We start from the raw sequence: 24,846 nt of genomic DNA on the forward strand, positions 1-24,846 counted from the left end.
AGTGATGGATGAATACAATGTTCACCTCTGAGCAAAACACTGGGAGAAAGATAAAACTACAGAATGAAAGAGTTAAAGAAATAAGAGTCCTGAGTTGCCACTGTACAGACACACATACACAGACATATACAGACTCAGACACATACACATGTACACACACACACACACACACACACACACACACATATTACCTGATCTCTTTGGGAGCACTTAGTTAAATGGACCTTTTGCAGAACAGTGCTCAAATCCTGTCGTATGAGACATACATGATAATCCTGGAGTCTGTAGAATAATTAGCATGCCTAGCCCCCAACTGGATGTCTTATTTTTAGCAATAAACACTTTTGGAATCTGTTAACTGTCTACATAAAAAATTCTGGAAAGTGTGTAAATTGAAAACATGTCAGCTAATTATGTTTGACAGAATAAATGCTTAGTTTAAAATAAATTAATTTCTCTTATTGGCTGTGCTTCAAAAATTAAAAGTAAACTAAGACTCTCCTTGAACTGAGAAATTTAACTTTTTCAGAAGATCAGTAGCACAGAAGCAAATACACAACACTGAAACCTAAAATAGCAGACTGGGGATATGGCACTAGTGATGGAGCACATGATCTGGGCTAGATCCTCAGCACCTCCTGGTCCCCAGGAACACTGCCAGGCATAGCCTCAGGGGCTCCCAAGCACTGCTGGGAGTATTACCTAGGAATTTCCAAGAAAAACTCTGAACATGCAACATGCACAATTTTTTTTAAAAAATTATAGATGTTTATTCCTGGAATTGAAAAGGACCACATATTTTCAATATTCTTGTTTAAATACCCATGGCGACTTTTATAAATACTCAGAGATAGACCAAACCACTGGAAGCTTCTGCACTTGTGCCCCGCCAGATTCCCTGGCAGGGCAGAGGTGGTGGGGGAACCTCAGGAGACATTAAACCAACATTCCTTAAAGTTCTGCTGAGCAGACCTGAGGGGAGCTGTCTACAGGAAAGTCAACCGGGCAACCATTTTATTCTTTCATACCGATTATACAGCAAGCCAGAGTGATTGGGGATGGGGTAGAGGTGATCTATAAATCCCTTAGTTTTCCCAAAAGTGTTAGTTTGGGGGCCAGGGAGACATCAAAGGGCTAGAGGCGCTCCCTGGTATGCAGAAGTCCATGTGCAATCACGGACATTATGTGGTAACCGGGCTACCCTGGGTAAAGCTCTGGTGTGCATGCATGTGCATGTACGCATGCCCGCACACACATACACACACAGACACATACACACACACAACAGACACACACACAGTCTGGCCCACAAGCAGCAGTGCATTACTACACCTGAGCTCTGAATCTCAGGCCCATGCAGCTGTGCCAAGTATCAACACAGTGAGCCCCAGGGCTTCTGAGCAAAGCAGGGGAGGCCCAGAGAGAAAAATGACAATAAAATGTCAGTTTTCAGGACCACTTTTATTTGCACATTTTCATTATTTGTACCCAAAACCTAAGTGGCATTTTAAATCCTGAATAATAAGACACAATGATTAAGCTAGGTGAAGAAACTACTCCTACTTACTTTTGCTTATGAATGAACAAAATTCTTTACTCACAAGGAATCCACATGCAATTTACCAAAAATGCCCTCAGGAATAGAAAGAAAAATATTAAATTCAACCAGAAGAGTTCTAAAGGAACCAAGCTTTAAAAAAAAAAACATGCACTTAGAAGAATGCCAGTAGTTTTAGGATTTTAGAATGCAGGCTCGGAACAGAAGCAGAATAGGAAAGGCCACTGTTAAGATGACATAAATTCAGTCTCCAGATGTTAAACTGTCTCTCCTAAGCCCATGTGGTCCAGCAGATGCCTAGGGCGTTGTTAGGGAGACAAACGCGCTGTAAGAGTGAGCAATCCAGAACAACAAAGTATACCAGGAAAGCAAAAAGCTGGGAGTTCAATGGGGTCTCTCCTCTTTAAAATCACAACAAATCAGCTCAGGAAAAGGGCAGCTCAAGAAAAAAAAATAACTGTTTTAAAATGAAGACCAACTGAGAAAACCTCCAGGAGATGTGATTTAGGTTGGCTAGTAATGAAAGTACAGTTGCAGCAAATTCCTGTATTTAAATACTCCCGCACATCCTCACAGAATAAAGATATTCCAAAGTCTCCAATGGAGACGTTACTGGGCCCGCTCGAGCAAATCGACGATCAACGGGAGGGCCTTTACCTTTTACTATCTAGTCTCAGCAGAAATGTCCCTTCCCAGGACGCTTTCCTCTGCACACCCAATTTAAAGCGGGCCCATCAGTCCCTCTCTATCGCATCATTCGTTTCATTTTCTGCAGAGCAATCAGTGCTGAAAATACCAACTGCACTACCTCCGCTGGCTTTTCCTTTTGCAATATACTGAGATCCTTGCAAGGCTGGTATCCTTCAAGGCTGTCTGCTTCACTAGTGTATCCACAGTGCCTAAAACACTGTTTGAAACAAAAATTAGTCTCAACAAATGCCGAATAAACAGTACTAATGAAGCATTACTATAATAAGGGTGCTCCTCCCTGCCATAGAAAGAGCTAGCCAAATGTGATATTTATATACGCAGCAAGTCTGTGAAACCCATAAATTAAAATAATGTTGGTTAAAAACAAATAGACAAAGAACAGTAGTTTACCTAGCCTTTGGCTTTTCGTTCAAATAGCAAAAGGCAATTCCATTCATGCCCCACAATTCAGAAAATTATGCAGATGTTAGTCTCCCACAGAAAAAAAATGAAGAATTTTACAAGATAATCAGCACAGGAAACAATGGCATTTTTTTTCCATTTAAAAGGTGGAAAAGATTTACCACCTTTTAAACCTTAAGGTGACTGACTGTGTAGAAGACCACAAGCTCATTGAGGAAAAACAAGCTCAAAGAGCACTGACCAGCCCAGCAAATCCCCAGACAATGACTTAAGGAACCCCACTGTGAGAGATAATACAAATGATCACAAATTAACTTTTATTGCTCTGCTTTTTTTTTTTTATCATTTCATTTGCCTCTGTGTTGCAACAAGCAAAATGAAGTAATTCTGTTGTGCCAGCTAAGAGGACAGGCTTGAGGGTGGGTGGGAAGCTGGGGACATTGGTGGAGAGACTGCAACGGATTGGGTGGGATTGGTTTTGGAACACTAAAATGCCTAAAACAAATGAATTGCAAACAACTTGGTAAATCACAATGTTATAAAAAAAATTACGCATTAAGATGAAAACGACCTACAATGACATGTACAATGCAATACCCGTAAACCACACCAATGGAACCTACATGTCAACTGAGATAGAAAATATTCCCGACATGCTGGCAAGTTTCCAGGAGCTCCATTGCAATCAATCTCCATATAGCTTTGCCTATCTCTAAAGCTCTTCAATGAGGGAATCATTCCTGCTGCTGAAAATATTAATAGCATGCTTTTTAATTGTTGAGTAGTTTTCCATTGAATGACCATACCATAGATTACCAATTCTTCTGCTTTATATTTGGGCACATTTCAGTTTGGGATAGACGGAATAAAGCTTTTATAAATATTTGTATATGCTGCTGTTAAAAATATATGCTTTTATTTGTCTTGAGTAAGTGCTAGAAGTGGGACTGCTGGATTATAGGTGGGTAAACGTTTATGTTTATAATAAAGTCACAGTTTTCCTACATGTAATTTTTTGTGCTCTTGTAGGCAATATTTAAAAATTTCAGTTGTCCCATATCTTTGCCAACATAAGGTTTACCTATTCTCAACATCTGTGTATTTCATGGCATCCTATAGTAAATTTTCCTTTCATTGGTAAAATACTGAACACTATCTCACACTATCTCACTATCTCTTTTCTTTATGACATCTTATTGTCTCATTCCTACTTTGGACAAACTTGCAGGCTATCGAATGTAGCCTGTCCACAGGGCAGAGTCTGGCAAACTCCCCGTGGCGTACCAAATATGCCAAATACCAGTAACAATGATGGGTCTCATTCTCCTAAAGAGCCGTGAATATAATCTCAGGGCTAGGATGAAAGAGACGTTACTGGGGCCTGCTCGAGGCAATCGACGATTAACAGGATGATGAAATGAAAAAATGAAAATCTCATGATTATTTCTGTTTACTGGAGTGTTCAAATATTTTGCTCAGTCTGATTAGAGACAAAAACTAATGTCTTATTATTGAATTTTTACAGTTCATTTTATTTTATTTTTCTTGCTTTTTGTTTTGGGGCCACACCTGGCAATGCTCCTGGCCCTGCACTCAGGAGTCACCTGGTGATGCTCAGAGGACCATATGGGATGCTGGTGATCAAACCTGGGTGAGCCACGTATAGAGCAAGTGCCTTATCCACTGTACTATCTCTCTGGACCTAACAGTTCATTTTATGTATTCTCATAAATGACTAATTATAGTGAAATAATTAAAAAACCTGTTTGTAATAACAAAAATTATAAGCAACATATAAATAAAACTTAAGAAAATATATGAAAATTATTAATGGAAATTAATTTAAAAATGCGACTTGGGCCCCCCAGTGATAGCACAGCGGTAGGGCGTTTGCCTTGCACGCAACCAACATGGCCGACCCGAGTTCGATTCCTCCGCCCCTCTCGGAGAGCCCGGCAAGCTACCAAGAGAATCTCGCCCGCACGGCAGAGCCTGGCAAGCTCCCCGTGACGTATTCGATATGCCAAACACAGTAACAACAAAGTCTCCAAAGGAGACGTTACTGGGCCCCTCGAGCAAGTCAATGAACAACAGGAGGACAGGACGGTGACCGTGAATTTAAAAATGAAAGGAAGACTGAATAAATGGAAATATACCATGTTTATGGGAAAGAAGACAGTATCATTACAATGTCAATTCTCTCCAAGTTTGTCTATAAAATCACTACAACTTCACTAAGACACCCAATGAAGTTTTTTCAGAAACATATCCAAAACTCTATGGACTGAAAAAAAATTAGAAATAGTTCACAATTCCCAAGAAAAATAGGGTGGGTGTTACTTACCTTATCATATATCCAAATTTAAAAAGTCATATAAAGAGTAGAGGTTTTGTTGAAAGAACAATCAGAGATGTGGGGTGGGATGGGCCACCCCCAGCCATGCTCAGGGCTAATTCCTGGAGTGACCTGGTGACCATAATGTAGTGTCAGGTATCAAACCCAGGTGAAGTGATTGCATGCAAAGCAGTGCCTTGCTATACTATTTCTCTGACTGGAGAATAGAAATTTTAAGTACTTTAACACACATATGTATAGCAAATTATTAGCACAGCGGGTAGGGCGTTCGCCTTACAAGCGGCCAACATGGCCGACCCGAGTTCGATTCCTCGGCCCCTCTCGGAGAGCCCGGCAAGCTACCGAGAGTATTCGATATGCCAGACACAGTAACAACAAAGTCTCCAATGGAGACGTTACTGGGCCCGCTCGAGCAAATCGACGATCAACGGGAGGGCCTTTCCTATCTTCTTTCTTATTTAAAAGTCAGTGGGTAAAGTGCATTTTTAAATGAAGCATAATTTTAAAAATGAAGTGAGATTCCCTATCTCAGAACATATAAACAAATTATAAATTAATTAAAACCTCAGGTATGAAATGCAAAACTTTTACACATTTGAAATGAAAAGGGATTCACCTTTAGAGGTGGGTTTTGGATATTAGGCCACACTCAGCACTGCTTAGGAGCTATTCTCAGTTCTGTGCTCAGGAGTAACCTCTCATGGTGCCTGGGAGACCTTGTGTGCTGCTGAGGATTAAACCAGGGTTGACTGCATGCAATGTAAGTGCTCTAAACCCTGTATTATCTCTCTTTTCCCAGGGATCACCTATTTAACTTGGATTAGGGATTAACAAAAACCATAAGCATAATCAAAGGATTAAATCTTGAATTCTAGTGAAATAAAAAAAGTTCTATTCAGGGGTGTTCATACAGCTAAGTTGTAAAGTTAATGCATGCCCCTTATGTATGAGGCTCTGGATTCAGTTCCCAGACCATATTCATACACCTGTGTACACACACACACACACACACACACACACACACACACACACACACTCATTCACTCACTCACTCACTCCCTCCCAGCACACACATGACCACAAGCATGCACACATATGCATACACCAAAAAAGAAAAAGAAGCTATTTTCTAAGTAACCATAAACAAAATGAAAGACTAGCAGAGGGAAGGGAAACAGGCGAGAGGAGGGAGGAGGAAGGGAAAGGGGGTAGGGAGGAAAAGAACTGGCAGGAGAGGGAAAAAGGGGAAGGGAAGGGAACCATGGGGAAGAGAAGTAAGGAGGGGAGGGAAGGGGGAAGGGAGAGAAGGAAGAAAGAGGAGAAATAAGGAAAAGGAAATTCTACAAATCAGCAAGGAAAACAGGAAAAATGGGTATGAGAAACTTTTTCTTTTCCACATAAGATTACCTGCAAATCTGGTCAATGAACATAATTAAACAGTGCCCAACATCACTAGTAATCAGGGTAAGGTACATGTAATAAGGTTCTATGAACCCCCCACCCCACCCTGCCCCTTCCCAGCCCCCCCTCCACCTGCCAATTAGCAAAGGTACTGAAATCTGCAAATCTGAAATGCAAATCTGAAATGAAACATTAACCTTGAATGTGGAGAAATGTTTATTGAAATGTTTCTAACATTTCTCAGACTGAAATGTTTATAACAACTTTTCAGAGCAAACATAGCGACATGAGACTCATTTGAAGCCTTGCATTCTCTACAATCAGCTTTCAATACTTGGTGTGTATATTACAGCAACAATTCTCAAGCTTTTTTGGTGAGGGAAGGGGCACAGCAGGCAGTGCTTAGGACTTACTACTAGCTGTGTGCTCAGGGATGGTTCTTGGCAATGTTTGGGGGACTATATGAGATGTTGGGACAGAAGCAGGGTCAGCCATATGTAAGGCATCGATTTGCTCGAGCAGGCCCAGTAACGTCTCCATTGGAGACTTTGTTGTTACTGTGTCTGGCATATCGAATACTCTCGGTAGCTTGCCGGGCTCTCCGAGAGGGGCGGAGGAATCAAACTCGGGTTGGCCATGTTGGCTGCGTGCAAGGCAGATGCCCTACCCGCTGTGCTATCGCTCCAGCCCATATGTAAGGCAAGCGCCGTAATGCCTAGACTGTCTCTACATTCCCCTCAAAAATTTTTATCTTTAAAAGAACCTTTTTGTTTTATTTTGTTTCTTGTTTTTGAGGCGACACCCAGTGGTGCTTGGGGGCTATTCCTTTAGAGGAACATATGACACTGAGGACTGAGCCCAGGGTTCCAGCATGCACAGCAAGTGCCCAAACCCCCTGAGCTATCTCCCCAGCCCTAAAAACCTCTGTACATTCTTCAAGATTATTTACTTGTATGGAGTATATCCACAGGTATTTGATATTTCAAAACAAATTAATACCCTTAAAAATATTTAAAACTACAATTCCATGCTATTGCAACACATTTTTGTGGAGAATTAACCTTTTTCCAAAACAAAATGTAGTGAAAGGAATTAATTTATTTCCTAATTATGTAAATCTATATAATGCTGTATAAAGCTCACTATTATGCCTGAGTTCTCTGGAAAACCCTATTACATACTTATACGAGAAAGGAAAAGGGGGCGAAGATCACTGTTATCATTATTGCTGTTATCTTCTCACTTCACAAACTCCCTGAAAAAGCCTCCAGAAGAGGAGTGAGAAAGTCCTTCGGCGTGCCCAAACTACACTTTAATAACCACTTTTCTGGAAAGGGGCACACGTAGTGGTGCCCAAGGCTAACTCCTGGCTCTATGCTCAGAGATCACTCTTGACGGTGTTCAGGGGACCATTCAATCGGCCATGTGTAAGGCAAATGCCCTACCTGCTGAACTATTTCTTCAGGTTTAAAGCCCCAGTACATTTTCAAACACACAGATTATGCTTGTGACAACACTATAACAACAATAAACTAGAAACAACCAAAATATTTATCAAAGAATTCACACATGTTCAGATGTGGCTTGGAACTAGAGTGTAGAAACTGCCTAGGTAAGGTCTTGGGTATGACCCCTGGAACCACCAAGGAAAGAGGAATAAGGTATTTATTTATACAAAAGATAGTATATAATTTTAAATAAATGAGTTAGTGCTACAATGTAACATCAATGCAACATCTCAAATAGAGTTCTCAAAACCAGGTCACAGAGATGAAACTTTAATTAAGTGGGATATTTCTTTTCCTTATTTCACTCCTTCTAAAAACCCAGACCAATAGACCAGAACAGGATATCCAAGAACAAATCCTCATATGTATAGTCAGCTAATTTTTGACAAAGCAATTGAGAGCAAAATATGGAGTAAATGGGGATATGGTGCCCCCAGCAGGTAAACCTAAACCTGCAGGGCGAGTGCATCAGCAGCCTGATGGTTCCTTCAGGCTTCCTGATACCCCCAAATTGCTGCTGTGCCTTTGGCCAGACCCCAACAACTTGGGGCCAAATTTACCAAGAAATTAAAGGGCCAAAAGATAGGTATGTAGTACCCACACCCACAGATCCCCTCCAGCTCAGCTATACAAGCTCATTTATTGGCCTATAAACCTCAGAGACCCATAAACCTCAAAAGAGATCAAAAGCCGCAGTTAGGGCTGGTGGCACAGTGCACTGTGGGTGAGCGGGCACGCCCTGCAGGACATATGCCAATAGTTGATTTCTCTGGAGAAGAATGGAAACAAGGGCCATGATCCAGAGACACACGAAAGAATCTCCAAACCGGGCAGCTCACTTTAGAAATGCCTCCGGACTTTAAGGCAGGCTGACTTCACCCGGGTGTCTCAGACAGGGGCAGGCGTCATCCCTCCACCTGTCCCCTAAAAACCCCAGAGGTCTCCAACTTCCAGAACTCAATGATGGCAAACTCCAGGCCTCAAGGGATACGGGATGAGCCAGTCCTTCTCACACCCCATCCCCATAGGCCCTTGGAGGTCACTCCTACAAACTGCCCCTGGCTGCTACTTAAGCTCCTTAACAGCCATGATCCAGAGACACACAAAAGAATCTCTGAACTGAGCACCTCACAGCAGAGATTTCTCCAGACCCTAATTATCTAAATTTTAGAATTCCAGGAGCATGTGGCCGCTCTTGCAGCTGAGCAACATCTTATGCTATTCATAACAAGCAATACAAAAGAGAGTATGGGGGAGATTGTCTGCCATAGAGGCAGGGGGATGGTTAGGGTGGGGGTGATACCGGGACCTTAGTGGTGGAGGATGTACACTGGTGGAGGGTTGGGTGATAGATCATTGTGTGACTGAAACTCAAACAGGAAAGCTTTGTATCTCACAGTGATTAAAAATAATATTAATAATTGTTCATCAATTTGCTCAAGTGGGCACCAGTAACATCTCTATTGTGAGACTTCTTGTTACTGTTTTTGGTATATAGAATACATCACAGGTAGCTTGCCAGGCTCTGCCATGTGGGCACGATACTCTCGGTAGCTTGCCAGGCTCTCCGAGAGGGGCAGAGGAATCAAACCGGGGTTGGCCCAGGTCAGCCTCGTGCAAGGCAAACTTCCTACCTGCTGTGCTATCTCTCCAGCCTTAATAATAATAATAATAATAATAATAATAATAATAATAATAATAATGGAGTAAAGGCAGCCTCTTTAACAATGGTGCTAGGAAAACTGGATAAGCACATATAAAAATTAAAGCTAGATTCATATCTCACACCTTAGACAAAACTCAATTCAAAATACATCAAAGACCTTGAGTAGACTGGATTCTATAAAGTATATGAGGAAAATATAGGCAGAATCCCCCAAGATCTGGACCTCAGAAGTGCCTTCCATGATATAATGCCACTGGCAAAGGCAACAGAATAAAAAATAAACAAACAGGACTATATCAAATTAATGGGTTTCTGCATAGCAAAAAAAATGGGCTAAGATAGCCAACTAAATAGAAGACAATATTTGCTTTCAACACATCAGATAAATTGTTGGTATCCAGGGTATATAAAGTAGAAAGACCAAGGCGGAAAAATCCAAAGCCCCTTATAAACAAAGACCAAAGGAAAAAAAATCCAAGAACTCCATTGAAAAATGGGGAATGGAAGTAAGCAGGAACTTCTCTGAGGAAGACCAATGGATGGCAAACAAGCAAATGAAAAAATGTTCATCAACACTTATTAGGGAAATCCAAATCAAGATGAGAATGAGATACCATGTCACACGCACATACCAAAACTACTGGGATCAATATGTGTTTGCAGGGGGCGTGATGAAAAAGGAACTCTTATCCACTGGTAGTTGGAATGTTATCTGATTCAACCTTTATGGAAGAGTATGGAGGTGTGTCAATAAATTAAGAATTGAGGTGACATTATACCCAGCAATTCCACTTCTTGGTATCTAGCCCCCAGACACAAAAACATTCATTCAAAAGGACATACACACACCATTATTCATTGCAGCACTTAGTACAAGAGATAAGACATGAGATCAACCAAGGTATCCAACAATAAAGAAGTGGATCATGAAGATGTGGCATATCATCTATCAGAAAAAAATAAAATCTTGCAATTATGCGGCCAACAAGGAGGGAACTAAAAGATATCATGCTAATGAAGTAAGTCAGAGAAGAACAAACATAAGATGATCTCACTTATATGTGGTGTATAGAATAATTGGATGAAGGAATTCAATGCTCAAAAGGAGGGATGCCTAGATTACTCTTGCTTGGCCCAAGAGTATAGGAAGGAAAAGGACAGAGAGTGAAAGAAATTGAGAGGGAAAGAGACAGGTAGCAACAGGGAGCAGGAGTCAATGGGATCCTAAGCTATAGCACAGAGATCCAAACATCAACAAGCAAATTTTAAAATGTGCCTGTCAAGATGCCAGGTTGGGAGGAAGGGGGGAGGCAGTGGGATGGGACTTGGGAACCCTAGTTTTGGGGAGGAGACACTAATGGTGGGATTGGTATGCCTAAAATTCAACTATGAATAACTATAAAATCATGATGCTTTGATAATTTTTTAAATAAACCGTATTTTTCCTCTAACAAAGAAAACTGCATATACTTAGGTCATACAACTTGATGCTTTGATGTATGTATATCCTATGAAAAGATCACCACAATCCAACAAAGTAAACATCCATCACTTCTATATAGCTATCTTTGTATGCGCTTGGCAAATTCAAGTGTATAATACAGAACTGTTGACCATCATCACCAGCTATGTATTACAGCTCCCAAAACCAAGTCATCTCCCACAACTAAAGCTTTGTACCCTGCCCTTCTCAATGCTCAAACACTTTGCAAAAACAATCTTTTTTTTTTGTTTTTTGTGGGTTGGTATAATCTCTGGTGCTGAGAATCAGATCTGGGGCTCCCACATGCAAAGCCTGTGCTCCATCCCTTTGAGTCCTTCATAATTGCTTACAAATCCCAATTTCATTATAATTCAAATATTCAATACCATCTGAATTCTTTATAAGGAATTATAAGGAAATTGCTTCAAGAAATTACTATTTTAAAATAATAATTCTAAGTCACAGTCCTAATATTGTGTAGTTGGAAAACTTCTGCTAACAATAGTTAAATCAGAAAGCAAAGATGGATGACACAACCTGTGACAAAAGACCATGTGAAAATAAAGATTCCCTATAGGCCTGTCTTCTTTCCTCCTAAATCTATGAATATATTAGCAATTTGCACTGAAACGCACAACTATGGACTTATGGGTTTTAGGAATAAAACCACAAAGTAAAAGAAAACTTGGGAAGCACAAATTTGTTCTATCCCAGGCTTTCATAAATATTATGACATGAGAAAATTACAGCAAGCTGTAAATTTAATGTTACAAGTTTTCCTAATTAATTTATATTTCAGGCACATATCCATGTTTTTTACCCTAAGCATCTGCCTCATTTAAATAAAGTACCTATTTCCGATACGCCTATCTTCTCTTTCCTAAGTTACAATAAAATAACTTTTTGAAACTTAAATCATAATCTTGGAAGCTTCACACAAACAGATACATTCTACTAGGTAAACACTTATTTTTGAGAGACAAAAGGTCAGGAGGGTGTTAAAAAAGAAAAAACCTTATTCCACTTTATTCCACTGCCTTTACAACTTTTTTTTTCTTTTTAAATAGAGTCATACCATTTACCTTGCATTTCAAATCAAATTAAAGGAGGATTGAGTCTTTAAGCAGCATGGGTTACTACACTACCTCAAAAGAAAAATATTCAATTTCTGACATTTCTAATCAAACCTCCAATCTTAAAAGTTGCCGTTTTCTCACTGTTCTACACTACTTGTCTCTCTTTTTCTTGTGAGACCTGTATACAGTGCTGAGTACCTGCCAGTATATTACTGAAACTGGTACTATCATTACTCCTACTTCACAGATGGGGAATCTGAGGAACAACTGGTAAGAAATTTGCTCAGGATTCCATAAGGTATAAGTGGCAAAGCAGGATTTAAATCACACCAAAGAGAGGTCATATATGTATGGTGCGTACGTGTGCGTGTGCGTGTGCATGTGCATGTGCATGCGTGCGTGCATGTGTGTGTATGTATGTGTATGTGCTTCCTTGCAGAGCTGGGGCTTCAACACAGAAGGAGCATAAATGTTTTACCATTGTGCCATATCCCCACTCCTAAGAATCTTTCAGTTTTTTCTTCTTTAAGTTGGCACAGTTTCTTGGGCTGGAAAAATCATCCAATACATTAAAGTACATGCTTTGTTTTCAGGAGGCCCAGGTCTAATGCTGGAACTGCATGTCCCCTACTGCCCAGCACTGCCAGGTGTTGTTGCAGATGTTTTATGTCACTGTTAAATTCTTCAGCAACTTGTGTTCCGTAAACTCGCTACAGATTTGAGAAGTATAAGATGGATCAGGGATGAAGCTCAGCATTTACAGCACTTGGCTAGCCCCTGTGGAGCCTTGGGTTCAATTCCTTGACACTTTATGGGTTGGGGGGAAAGGCGCCCCATGAACCATATTACTCAAATTAGAGGAGAAGAAAGATGTCAAAGGAGTCCAAGGCAATGACAGTAACAAAGGCAGAAAAGGACAGCTTTAGTTTAGAACAAAGTCATTTAGAGAGACTTTGGAAAACATGCAAGGAGGGAGGCCTGGTACCCGGGGTGGATGTGTCACAGCGAATGGTAAAGACAGGGAAAGTCTGTGATGGAACCAGAGAACACTGGCGCAAAGGGGTCTTGATAGGTGGGCAGGGGTCATGCAACTAAAGGGGAGGCAGGCAATGTGGTGTCATGGTGGTAGGAATGAAGAGAACAGGCTGAGGTCAAAGGACAAAGCAGACCCAAAGCATTAGTACAGCGGAGAATTGTTGCCACGTATGCAGCCAATGAGGGTTCAGTCCCCCGTACCACTTATGATACCCCTATCACTGCCAGGAGTGATCCCTGAGCACAGCCAGATATGTACCATCCCCAATAAAAAAACAAAAAAGGACACAGTAGATTCAGGATAACAGACAAGCTTCAGATTTGGCATGCTGCTTATAAAGGCAAAGCAGCAACATGGTAAGTTTAGGAGTTATCAGGAAGTTCTCCCCAGATCAAATGTGAAAATCTCACTCCCAAGACAAGCCTCTCCGTCTGTGTTCTGCACTTTGCAGAGGGCTCAAATGTCAGGTCAAACAGAACCAGGCCTCATATTTAATGTATTAAGTCAAAGCTTATAACACTGAAGACTTGGGTTAGCCCTTCATATTTAATGAAATTTTTATAAATGCATTGATGTTGAAGATTATTGGGAGACTCTTTTAAATATTTACCCACTTAAGAAGACACCAATCACTTTAAAAACAAGTACTTATGGGCATCTGCCATTACGGACATCTAGTATTCAACTGAATTTAATTTCACAGATAGCTGAGTGCCTTCTGGGGGTAACCACAGTACCTCCAGGAATGCCTTGAGGTCAAGTAAACAATGGCACCCTCCTATGGCAAGGCTATCGGGGCACTGTTTCTGCAAGAGGGCCAATCACCCTGTCACACTCACACCAATAATGTCAACCAGGAATCTTGCAAATATTCTTTTGGTGGGGTTAGAGGGCAGGTGATGTGAAATGGAAGCTAACCCTGAGAAAGACTGGAATTGGCAGGAATATGTGGAGAGGGTAATGAATGTTCAGGAATAAGATAGTAATAAATGAGAATATTCAGCTATATTAATTTAGGACCATGTTGTATCCATATATTGGATTTTATTAACTATTTAATGGAAATATATGACCCAAAATTGACTTTTTTGGGGGGGGGGCACATACCCTACAGTGCTCAGGATCTAGTCCTGACTGTATACTCAGGAATTATTCCTGGCAGTGCTCAGGTGACGAATTGAAATGCCAGGAATTGAACCAGGGTTGCCTGCATGCAGGGCAAAAGTCCCATGTGCTGTACTATTGCTCCAGTCTCTCAAATTGATTTTATTTCCTGTCTTTTTCTACTTAAAATACATTTTATAAATTGATTTTATTTCCTTTCTTTTTCTACTTAGAATACCTTTAGTAAGTAATACAAGTACAGGATAAATATCTTTTCAAAAGTCAAAAATGGAGATTGTGAAACATCTCCTGAACACAGTACTTTTCAAAAATGTCATCCCTAATGTACTCTATAAAACTATTTCTTTTAAACTTCTTTAAAAATTCAGGTTGCCATCTCATACTTGTCAGTATTTCCCATGATTTGGTTATTCTTAAGAAAATGCCCATGATCCTCCATGATTCTCTTTGTAACATCACTAAAATTGGTACCTTGAACACGAATAGTACGATCTATCCAGGATGGAGTTGAAAATACAGACAGGAATGCAGGTTTAAAAGAAAGAGCATGGGGGCAGAAAGCTGGCTCAAATGTGGTGCACTGGAGTTCTATTCTAGCATTATATTTTGTCCCTCAGCACCACTGGAAGTATCTATGGTTCACCCTCTGGTGTAGCCCTAGGCCACTGACAAATAGGAATACAAGTCACCTGTCAAGCCCAGCTAGACAAGAGGAAATATTATACTCTGGGTTATAATTTTTTTTTTATTGAATCACTGTGAGAACAGTTACAAAGCTTTCGGATTTAAGTCCTGGTCATACAATGATCAAATACCCATCCCTTCACCAGTGCACATTTTCCACCACCAAGAACCCCAGTATACCCCCCATCCCACCCCTTCCCCTGCCTGTGTGGCAGATGATTTCCACTTTACTCTCTCTCTACTTTGATTACATTCAATTTTTCGACAGAAGAACTGAGTTATAATATTGTATAAGATATGATTTTATTCTCTATTCTGATGAACTTGTCATCAAAAATTAATTTAGCTATTGAACTGCTTAGAGTTGCAGTCTTCAAAGTGAAGCTATGTACTTCAAAACAATATATAAGTCATGCTTTTTTTTGCTTTCATATTCCATATTTTGGGATGCTTCATCAGATTCATAATAAATTAATAAATGGCACATGTGTAAGATATTTTAAAACCTACTAGGAGTACATACTCAAGTATATTTTACTAATGACGGTACATAATAAAAAGTTTTCAGTATTCAACAATCCAGTTAGGAGGTGCTAATTTCTGAAAATAAACTATTTTATGGAGTTTCTGTGTGAGAAGAAATATTTTGGGAAAAATAAAGAGAAAACAAATTGGGCTTTTTGGGGGGGATATAGGGCATTGGATTATACCCAATAATGCTCAGGGATTATTGCTGGCTCTGTGCTCACAGTGACCCCTGGCAGGTTTCAGGGAACCATATGTACTCCCAAGGATCCACCAGGGTCAACTGTATGTGAGATAACAGAACCATCTCTCCCACCTGAGAAAACATTGTAAAGGAACAAATTAATTCAGGGTTAGACTGCAGAATTTTGGAAAGACAGCAGACAGTATTTTTTTAAATGTTTCTTTTAAACCATGTAATTGCCTAAGTTCCTAAAAACAAAGTATATATGCCAAGAGTAAATAGAAAGGCTCTGAATTCAAACTGTAAGGTCCAAAACCTTACTCCATCACTTACTTGGGGAGAGATATAAACCACCTTGTTCAGTAGCTGGCACTTAAGCAACCCAAAATGTTAACAATGATTGCTAAATAAATAGAAGATTGCTTAATAATATTAGTTTTCTATAATACTTGAAATAAAAGGCTGATTCATATTTTAACTCAGCATACCCTTTAGGAGAGTTTCTTCCTGGGTCTAAGTGAAAATGCATTTAGATAGAAGATTTTCTCCTTTCTTATCCAAAATTCCCCTCACGATCACTGCCACAAGCTATTTTGTCTTGGAAAAGCTAATATAAATTAAATAATGTCCATTCCTAGTCAAACTAGACACCAGAGTAAGAGCATACAGTATATTTCCTTAGCTTCACTTTTATGTGGAATATGCATTTATATTTTAACCTTCATTTCATACAAAAATATTTTTAAGTGCAGCAACTGGAATGATTTTTTTTTCAGTTTCCAAACATATTAAGCTATGCATAGAAGATTCTATTGCTGAAACATTTATAACTATTGCACCAACTGTGTTTATACTTCTGAGTTTTTTTAGATTGTTTTGTTTTCATGTAAGCCATGACCTGAAAATTTTAGCTCAAATTCTTTCCACAAAATAATTACATAACGGGGTAGTCTGAGTCATTTTGCATTTCCGAAACCCAAAACTCGCTCCCATAAAATAAAGATAATGATCAGCATTACAGTGAGATTTTTAGATGAATTTTTATGACTTAGATGAACCCCAAATACATGGAATGAATGAATAAGACAAGAAGTGTTCTAGTCAGGATAGGTCAGGGCGCTAAAAAAATCATCCAACTCAGGAAAGTCAGTCTTTCCTTTCCACATTTCTCCTCTGAAGCAAGTTATACAAAAATAAAGTCTAATATTAGATTTCATTGCAATAAATGACAATGGGAAATGCTGAAAGCATCCAAAGTACCAAAGTACCTCCTATTAGTCCAACCTTTTAAACCTTATCTATAACTTCAATGGGAACCAGAAAAAAAACTATACCATGTGTGTTAATACAATTAGCACATAAAATACAAGTAATATCTATAAATAAGACCAAAACCAATTAAATTTGAGTAAAGAATTTCTCTGGCTCTCAGCTGTTCCATCTGTTAAAATAGATTCCATATACAGTAAGATAATCTTGGGAGAAAGGATTATTTTTCAGAAAGTCTAGAGATAGTAAAGGAGTGAATGATCACTTCTTCCTGAAAAAAAAAAAAAAAGAAGGCAGAAACTGGCTCTCCGTAAGTATTTCTGTAGCAGGTGAAAGGACACAGCCTCTTCCAACTTAAAAATATTCCTTCTCCCAGTAGCTCCTCCCAGGTCTCAGCCCTTTCTACTATTACTTCACTCCAGACACTTCTAAGGTAGACCCTATAGTAAGCCACTTAATCTCCCTCACGGAATCCCTCACCCTGAAATACCACCAAGCACAGCCATATTGCTGCTACTTTCATCAACTGTCTTAGTGGGTCACAAATAAGCTCCTCATTGATGAATTCAAAGGTCTCTTGTTAGTATTTACACAGTTGGGGTTGAAAAAACGTTATTTGCTTTTTGACACTGCTCTGAAGGAAATCTGGACAGTAGGAAATTTACTGGAATCCATGGTATGAGATGTGTAACAATAACTGGCCATTAAACATTTACTCTTGTCCCACCCAGACACCGCTCATCATTTTATGTGCAACGCAAATGGAAAGCTCAACAGTCTAACATTTAAAAAAACGCCAAATTTTATTTTTCCAAAAAGCTAAACAAAAGTACCCAGTGTTTCCATTTTTGTCTAGGTGTTTTCACTTTATACTCTACAAGTGCCAAGTGAGTGAGTGAGTGAGTGTGTGTGTGTGTGTGTGTGTGTGTGTGTGTGTGTGTAGCAAGAAAGTTTTTATTGAAACTTTAGAAAGATGCAATGAGAGGGAGGGAGAAGTACATGTTTGAATGAGAACATAGGCTTCTCCAGAATGGAAAAAGGCAGCCACAGAAACAGGGACAGGCAAGAGTTGTAAATGTTCAAAGGGGAACCCAGCCCTGAAGAGTAAACTAAGTGCCAACTGGTTTTATTCCTCTCTCTTCCTTTTCCCCTCCCCCCTCCCTCACCCAAATTGGTCAGTGCCTTTCTCCATTTACCTACACTCTTTTCATTCCCAATGCCAAAGTTGGCTCAAAAACACTATTTCAAGTCCCTTCATTTCTCAATTTCAATCCCTAAAGCAATTCATTTAATATTGTCAAAATGAATGTCCTTAATTATTTTCTGAAGATCACAATTACCATCTACAGCTCAAAATACTTTTGAATCTTCTCTAATATTATTGTTTTATGCTCATAACTGAAATAAAGGCTTTGATAGTTTAGTCATTGTCATGAATGATGTAATCCATTTCAGGAATATTTAAAACCATGTTCATTTCTAGTAGCCAAAGTTTCATTAATTACAAAACTCTGAATCTCTCAGCTACTTAAGATTTGGAAGGATGTGGGTTTTATCACTATGTACCATAACTTCACGGGTGAACTGCCATGTAAACTCATTTCTACTTGACCTTTCTTAAAAGTGCAAATACTAGATTCATTTCTAAAAAAATGCAATGAAATTGCTATTCTGCAAGAAACGTTTACACTTCTGTAATATTTCATGTTAATGAGATCATTTGACACATAATGAGTATTACTAATGAACCCTTACAAATACTACTCAGTTTATCTTTCTAATAACCTGGAATAGGAACAACTGGTATAAACATATTGATACGCCTTGCCTGTGCTTCATGCATAGAATTAGAATGCCAGAATTTACTTAACCAAAAAACCTGACTCTCATAAGCAATTTTTTCAAACCAAATACACTCAAGTTAATGATATTCCAGATAAGAAGATATTTAACTTTCAGTTAGTTGCTTAGGATATGTCTACAACCACTGAAATAAATTTCCTTACTGCCCTGCCGACAGCTACATGCACAGGAGGCCAACTTAACAATTGGCCGCTTTGTCTCATAATAACCTCTAGTAGCCATAGAGATAGCAAGTTCTTAAACAAGGGCACAGAGAAGTGATCCCAGTCGGTCAGCCAAAGCAACCATTTTTTAAAGCTATGATTATACTCCATAATTTCCTGCTATCAGTTAGGCCATGAACTCAATAGGTAAACATTATTTTAATTCCTGGTATGATCTAAGAGCACAATAAAGATGTTTTTTTTTTTTCTCCAGTAGATCCTTAGGAAGTCAATCGATTGCTGTTATCACTTTTGCTATTTCATTTTAGGAAGACCACAGAAACCACTTCAGGCAGATGTATTTCTGGCTTTTCCTTAAGTTACTGAGAAGCTTAGACCTTCTAATTCTGTCTAACAAATGAGAATATTTGCTCAAAATCCTCTAGAAGACTTCTTCAGGCCCATGAATATATTCTCAACTCTCCCGAAATAATTTCAAGATAAAAATAACTTTCTTTGCTAAAGCTCGTAGGACCATGAGTTCCATTTTTTCCAGTATTTTGCATAATTTCATGGATCTCTAGTAATAACTTAAAATAGTAAAAAGAGATAAAAAAAGTAGACATGGCTGTCTAAAAAAGATTTGACAGAGGTCAGTTAAGATTAAATCATAGTTTTCACATGCTAAATTTCTATTTATAAAGTTTTGACATGGTTGTCTACAAGACAGAGTTCTGTACATTATGTCTTGGGTATTCACTTCAAACTCCAGATCTTTTTCTTCCACAATTTAGAAAGTCAATAGTCTTCAATGTTTTGTATTAAGTTATCTTTATTTTATTATTGATAATTATGTCTCTCATGTACCCATATGTAATTTTTTATATCACATTGTAAATTTATCAGGGTAATTTTGAATTATATTTGCCCAATTTTTAATTTCAACAATTTCATAGAAGAAACTAAATAGTAAATAAGCTCTCACAATGAATGATGCCCATATAAAATCATTAATTACCAGATATCTCTCCAAATTGGTACTAATCCAATTCTTGGGCCTACTGAAAGTGCTTCAAATAAATTACCAGCCTAAGGATACTATTCCATCAGAGATGATAAGTCAAATTTTATTTTCTTTCTATAGGATGGAGGAAGAAGGAGGAGAGTGCCCAGTATGACTTCTTTCAGAACCTCAAGAGTTCCCAGAGAAAAGGATCACCTTATGCCACAATACTGTAATCCTGAGAAGGTGTCCTTTAATCAAAACTGACAGAAAACTAAGGAAAAATCAGAAGTCATATATTTGAAAGAAACTAGGACAGGAAAGTTATTCAGTCTATTCGATCCTTTGGAAAAGCAGAAGTAAAGATCATTTTACTTTGGGGATATCTGATTATTTGATCTCCTGCCATTGGTCTTGCTAGAAGGCCCTGGCTTTTTTTTTTTTTTTTGATTCAGCCTCCATATGAGCAGGTCAAGGTGATTTGCCAATCCCTGAGTGAATGGGAACTAACTACATGGTCAAGAAGTTGCCCTTTACACACTCTCCCAATAAATACCATCTCTTGTATAAAGAGAATGGATATAAAGAGACTGATGAAAATTCATCAATGCCACTAGAAAAATCTGCATGAGTATTCGACCTCTTAGCAGACCTACAGGAAGGACAATTTTCATTTGTGAAGAATGCCAGGCTAGGGTAAGAAACCAGCCCCTGCTACTTACTAGCTCCACGTGTGAACTTGGAGAAATGTAATCTTTCAGAGCCTTAGAGGTAAAAGACATTGAGGGCATCAAGACTAGCTTGAAAGTAAAGGGATGTAGAAAGGAAATTAGACCCATTACCATCCCCTTCCAGGGAAAATGCCTGGAAGTGCGTGCAAAACTTCAGCACGGAGCCAGGTCAACCTCGGCTCCAATCCTGTCTCCACAGCACACCAATTGTCAGACACTTGACTTGGGCCAGTTTCATCTTTCTGCTGGAGCTGAGGGAGTGAATGGAAGCATTCCTGTAGCACACAGCACACAGCCAATATCAATAAATAGCAGCTGGATTTTTGTGCACTTGTTAATACGAAGAGACACTATCATTACTATCTGTTCATCAACGTTTCTCAGAGTGCAGCCAAAGAACAGAACAACACAAGGAAGGGGGATATCTATTCAATCAAACCCAAACCAACCTATTAAAAAAGTCAAGTTTTTATTCATTTCTGATAATCATTTCTGAAACACACCACTGAAATACATACCAAATTCTGATCCAGGGGGTCCAGTGCTACATCATAGTCAATTAAGATGATTTCTACTACTCATTCTTTACTATGTCTGGAAGATTACCCAGGTGTATGGTTTGTTTTTAATTTGGGCATTTTCCTGGACCCAGGCATTAGACTCACAAACTCACTCCTATTACTGTTTTCCCACTGACACTATTTTGACTCTCTGCCTCCACAAGGGGACAGAAAACCATGACTCAATTACTGACCAACCTTCTAAGAAATATGTGTTTAAAGGCCCATGATTATTTTTCTTTGAAAAAAAGAAAAGAAAAGGCAGTACAATGGAGACCAAATGTTGTTCACGAAGTCGAGATATTGTGTGGGTCTTTACTATGATGTCTGCCCACTGGTAACTTACACTTGTTTTTTAAACTGGGGGGATGAGGCCAGTGGGAGGAGAAGCCCATAATGTTCAACACAAACCACTTTAAAAAAAAGTAAGAGAATTGGGGTCAGACAGATAGTACAGTAAGTAGGGTGCTTGCATTGGATGCAGTGGACCCAGGTTTGACCCCCAATACCCCATATGGTAGTGAGCACTGAGTACTTGAGCTCTGCCAGGAGCAATTCCTGAGCACAGAGCCAGGAATAAGCCATGAGCTCTTCTGGGTATGGCCCAAAGGCAAAAACAAAATCCCAAAACTGATTATAATTTTTAAAAGCTCCCATTTTCTATTCAATCAGTAGGAAGTTACACGTGCATATGGATATTGGATAATGATCAAATTATATATTTGGTTACAGTAAAAAAAGTTGTAAAGTCTGTAGGAGAACAGCTGGGGAATAAATAGTACAATTGGTTTACAAAAAAAGTAATTATTAAAGCTTACACTGAGTAATTTCTGCAATAAAAGTGCATTGGAGAATAGAAAATGACATAAATGACCCCTGCTGTTTAGAAGCAATCAGCTTCATTCCATCATTGCAAAAAAGGAAATAAAATCTGTTCTGTGTATAATACACATTGTTGAAAGAAGAAAATGGAATCAGCGATGCAAAGCACTTCAAAAGCATATTAACAAAATGTCTGAGTTCTATTAACAACATATTATACTGAACATACAGAGATTCTTTGCCAGGTCTCTTAGTTTCTCATTTGTCTCTCAGTTATCCAGTTTGGGGAATGAGTATTTTTTCCCGTGTGTGTGTGTGTGTGTGTGTGCGTGTGTGTGTATGTGTGTGTGCGCATGCCCACACACAGTGACATAATATAAAAAGTATTAGAGACCTCTCCCATTTTTATGTCATCCATTATTGGCTTGTCCTTCCTCATCTGTTTGAAATACATTTTCTTTTATCCTTTTATACGAAGTAAGCACAGTATTTGATTAAATTCTGGAACAGAAAAGAAACAAACCCTTAGACTACTTTCTCTCAGGACACAGGTAGGAGTCCAGAATTACCATTTTTGAAGTAACAATTTTTTCTTTCTATCTTTGTCTCTGAGCACCCATTTCCAGGATTTTCTGGGGATTGTCTCAGACAAAATAAAAAGAGACAGGTTTTATAACACGTTTCAACAACCCTGCACAGAAACACCTTCACTGGAACATTTGTGAGAAAATGACACCTTCAGACGTTTTCATTTTATAAAACCACTGTGGACGCACGAATCAAACGCAGTATAAATCAAAACCGGGGCAATGCCCATTGCCTACCTGTCTCACATCACAATGAGAATACCTTACTTGTACATTTGCACACCACGCTATTTTAATTTAGCTGTCATACAGATGGAATTTAGGTTAGTCGTGTAAATACAGGAGGGTGTGAGTGTGTGTGCGTGTTAAAGAGGGTTGTAAGCAGAAGGGGTGGGACTTAGCAGCGATTTGAGAAAATTCCTTTTTTCTTTCCCATTCATTCTTTCTAGCTCCAATGCCTGGCACAGTCCTTACAATTACTCACTGGCTTCTCATTCTAAAGACAACCAACAAGCTTTCAGAACTTCCTACAGTGTTTTTCACACACATCCCCCCACCCCCCACCAAGGCACCAAATCATTCAATATTTGTCTTAAACAAAAAGCAAACCCATTAGCCCCGTTTTCTCCTTCCAAAGACACCCACTTCACCGTGGGATGGGAGAAGGGGACTGGCTAAACAGAATCCTTTGTTGAATGCCCCAAAATATCACCACACGGTATCGGTAAATTGGAAGGCAGATTTACTCTGTTTCCAGGAACGCCAAAGATATTGTCATCAGCCCTGTTCCGCCCTAGTGAGCCCAATTTCATGCTTCCTTTTAGAGAAATTTGCATCAAGACAAGAGTGAAGCCAATGCAATCGAATATTCCTTGTCTTAGCTCTCCGGACGCCCTACTAACAGGCTGAAAGAGGGCGCCCAGTGGTGGCAGTTACCATAGGCACGAAGCAGCGCCCATCCCCGGGAAAGTTGTCCATCAGGTGCCCACCCCGAAGGGGCAGTCCTCCGCCTGCCAGCCTGGACCTCGAGATTGGGGAGGGGGGGAGGAGGAGCGGTAATGGGCAAGGAGAACGTCGCAGCTTCCCAGGGACCTGGCGGAGGGTGGGGGGGAGGGCTCGACAGGAGAGCAGAGGAGGCAGGTGGGCGAGTGGGAGAGCCAGAAATGGACGCAAAGCGGGTAGGCGAGACGGGAAGGTGGGGGAGCAAAGCTGCAAAAGGGGGGACACGAGCGGGGGCGTGGGGGTGGGGGAAGGGATCCTGGGGTCCTCACCGTTGAACGCCCCGGCATCTGGAACCGCCGCCGGCTCCTCCTCCTCCTCCCCGTTCTCCGAGTCGGTGTGCGCCGGCTCCTCGGCGAAGTTGACCCCCTTGCTGGGGGTGCCGCCCCCGACGGCGTCCCCCCAGGTCCTGCCCTCCGGGCCGAAGCGCGCGTTCTCCTGCTGCAGGCGCGTGAAGTGCTGCAGCGCGAACTCCAGCAGGTCCGCGGGCTGATGCCGGAGCACCTCCACCGTGAAGCCCTGCAGCAGCTCCGTCAGTCCCGCGGGGATCTCGATGCTCATCCTGCCTCCTGGGCCGGCGGGGCGGCCTCGCACCCCCCTCCCCCGTTTCCTTCTTTTTCTTCTTTTCTTTTTTGGTTTTTTGTTGTTGTTGTTGTTTTGCCCGGGTCCGGCCTAGGGGACCCCCCACCCCCACCCACCACTCTCGCGCCCCGCGGGCCGCCCTGGCAGCGAGCGTTCCGAGTGCGCTGGTGGCGCTACCGGCTGCGAGCGCGGCGCACTGGGCCCCGGCTGGCCCGGCCCGCGGCTCCCGGCGCGCGGCGGCGGCGGCGGCGGCGGCACAGCGAGCGCGGCCCGGGGAGGGCTGGCAGCATCTCCGGCTCCTCCCGCTCCCGCCGCGGTCCCCGCTCTCCCCCGCGCGGGCCGCCCCGCCCCCGCCGCGCGCGCCCACGTGACGCGCGGAAACCATGGCAACCTCCGCCGGCGGCGCCCCGCACCCGCCGCTCCGAGGGTGGCCCGGAGCGGGGCTCGCCTGCCCAAGGCCCCGGGGGACCCCCTCCCACCCACCCTAGCTCACGCTCCCCCTTTGGAAGGAGGAGGGGGGCGTCTCCCGCTCCCCTGCGACCCCAGCGCGCCTCGCCATCCACCTGTCCGGG

The 24,846-nt window shown here is 40.8% G+C and overlaps 1 protein-coding gene across 1 annotated transcript in view; it reads right to left on the reverse strand.

Moving 5' to 3' along the window:
• PRKAR2B (protein kinase cAMP-dependent type II regulatory subunit beta) overlaps positions 1 to 24,319 on the reverse strand; it is a 106,053-nt gene extending 81,734 nt beyond the window's left edge. Inside the window, exon 1 of the mRNA XM_056117954.1 lies at positions 23,965 to 24,319. Coding sequence (XP_055973929.1) covers positions 23,965 to 24,253 — 289 coding nt within the window. The 5' untranslated portion in view covers positions 24,254 to 24,319. The remainder of the gene's footprint in view (positions 1 to 23,964) is intronic.
• Between the last annotated feature and the right edge of the window lie 527 nt (positions 24,320 to 24,846).

This window comes from Sorex fumeus, unplaced genomic scaffold (assembly GCF_029834395.1).
Source record: "Sorex fumeus unplaced genomic scaffold, SorFum_2.1 ptg000037l, whole genome shotgun sequence".
NCBI lineage: Eukaryota > Metazoa > Chordata > Mammalia > Eulipotyphla > Soricidae > Sorex > Sorex fumeus.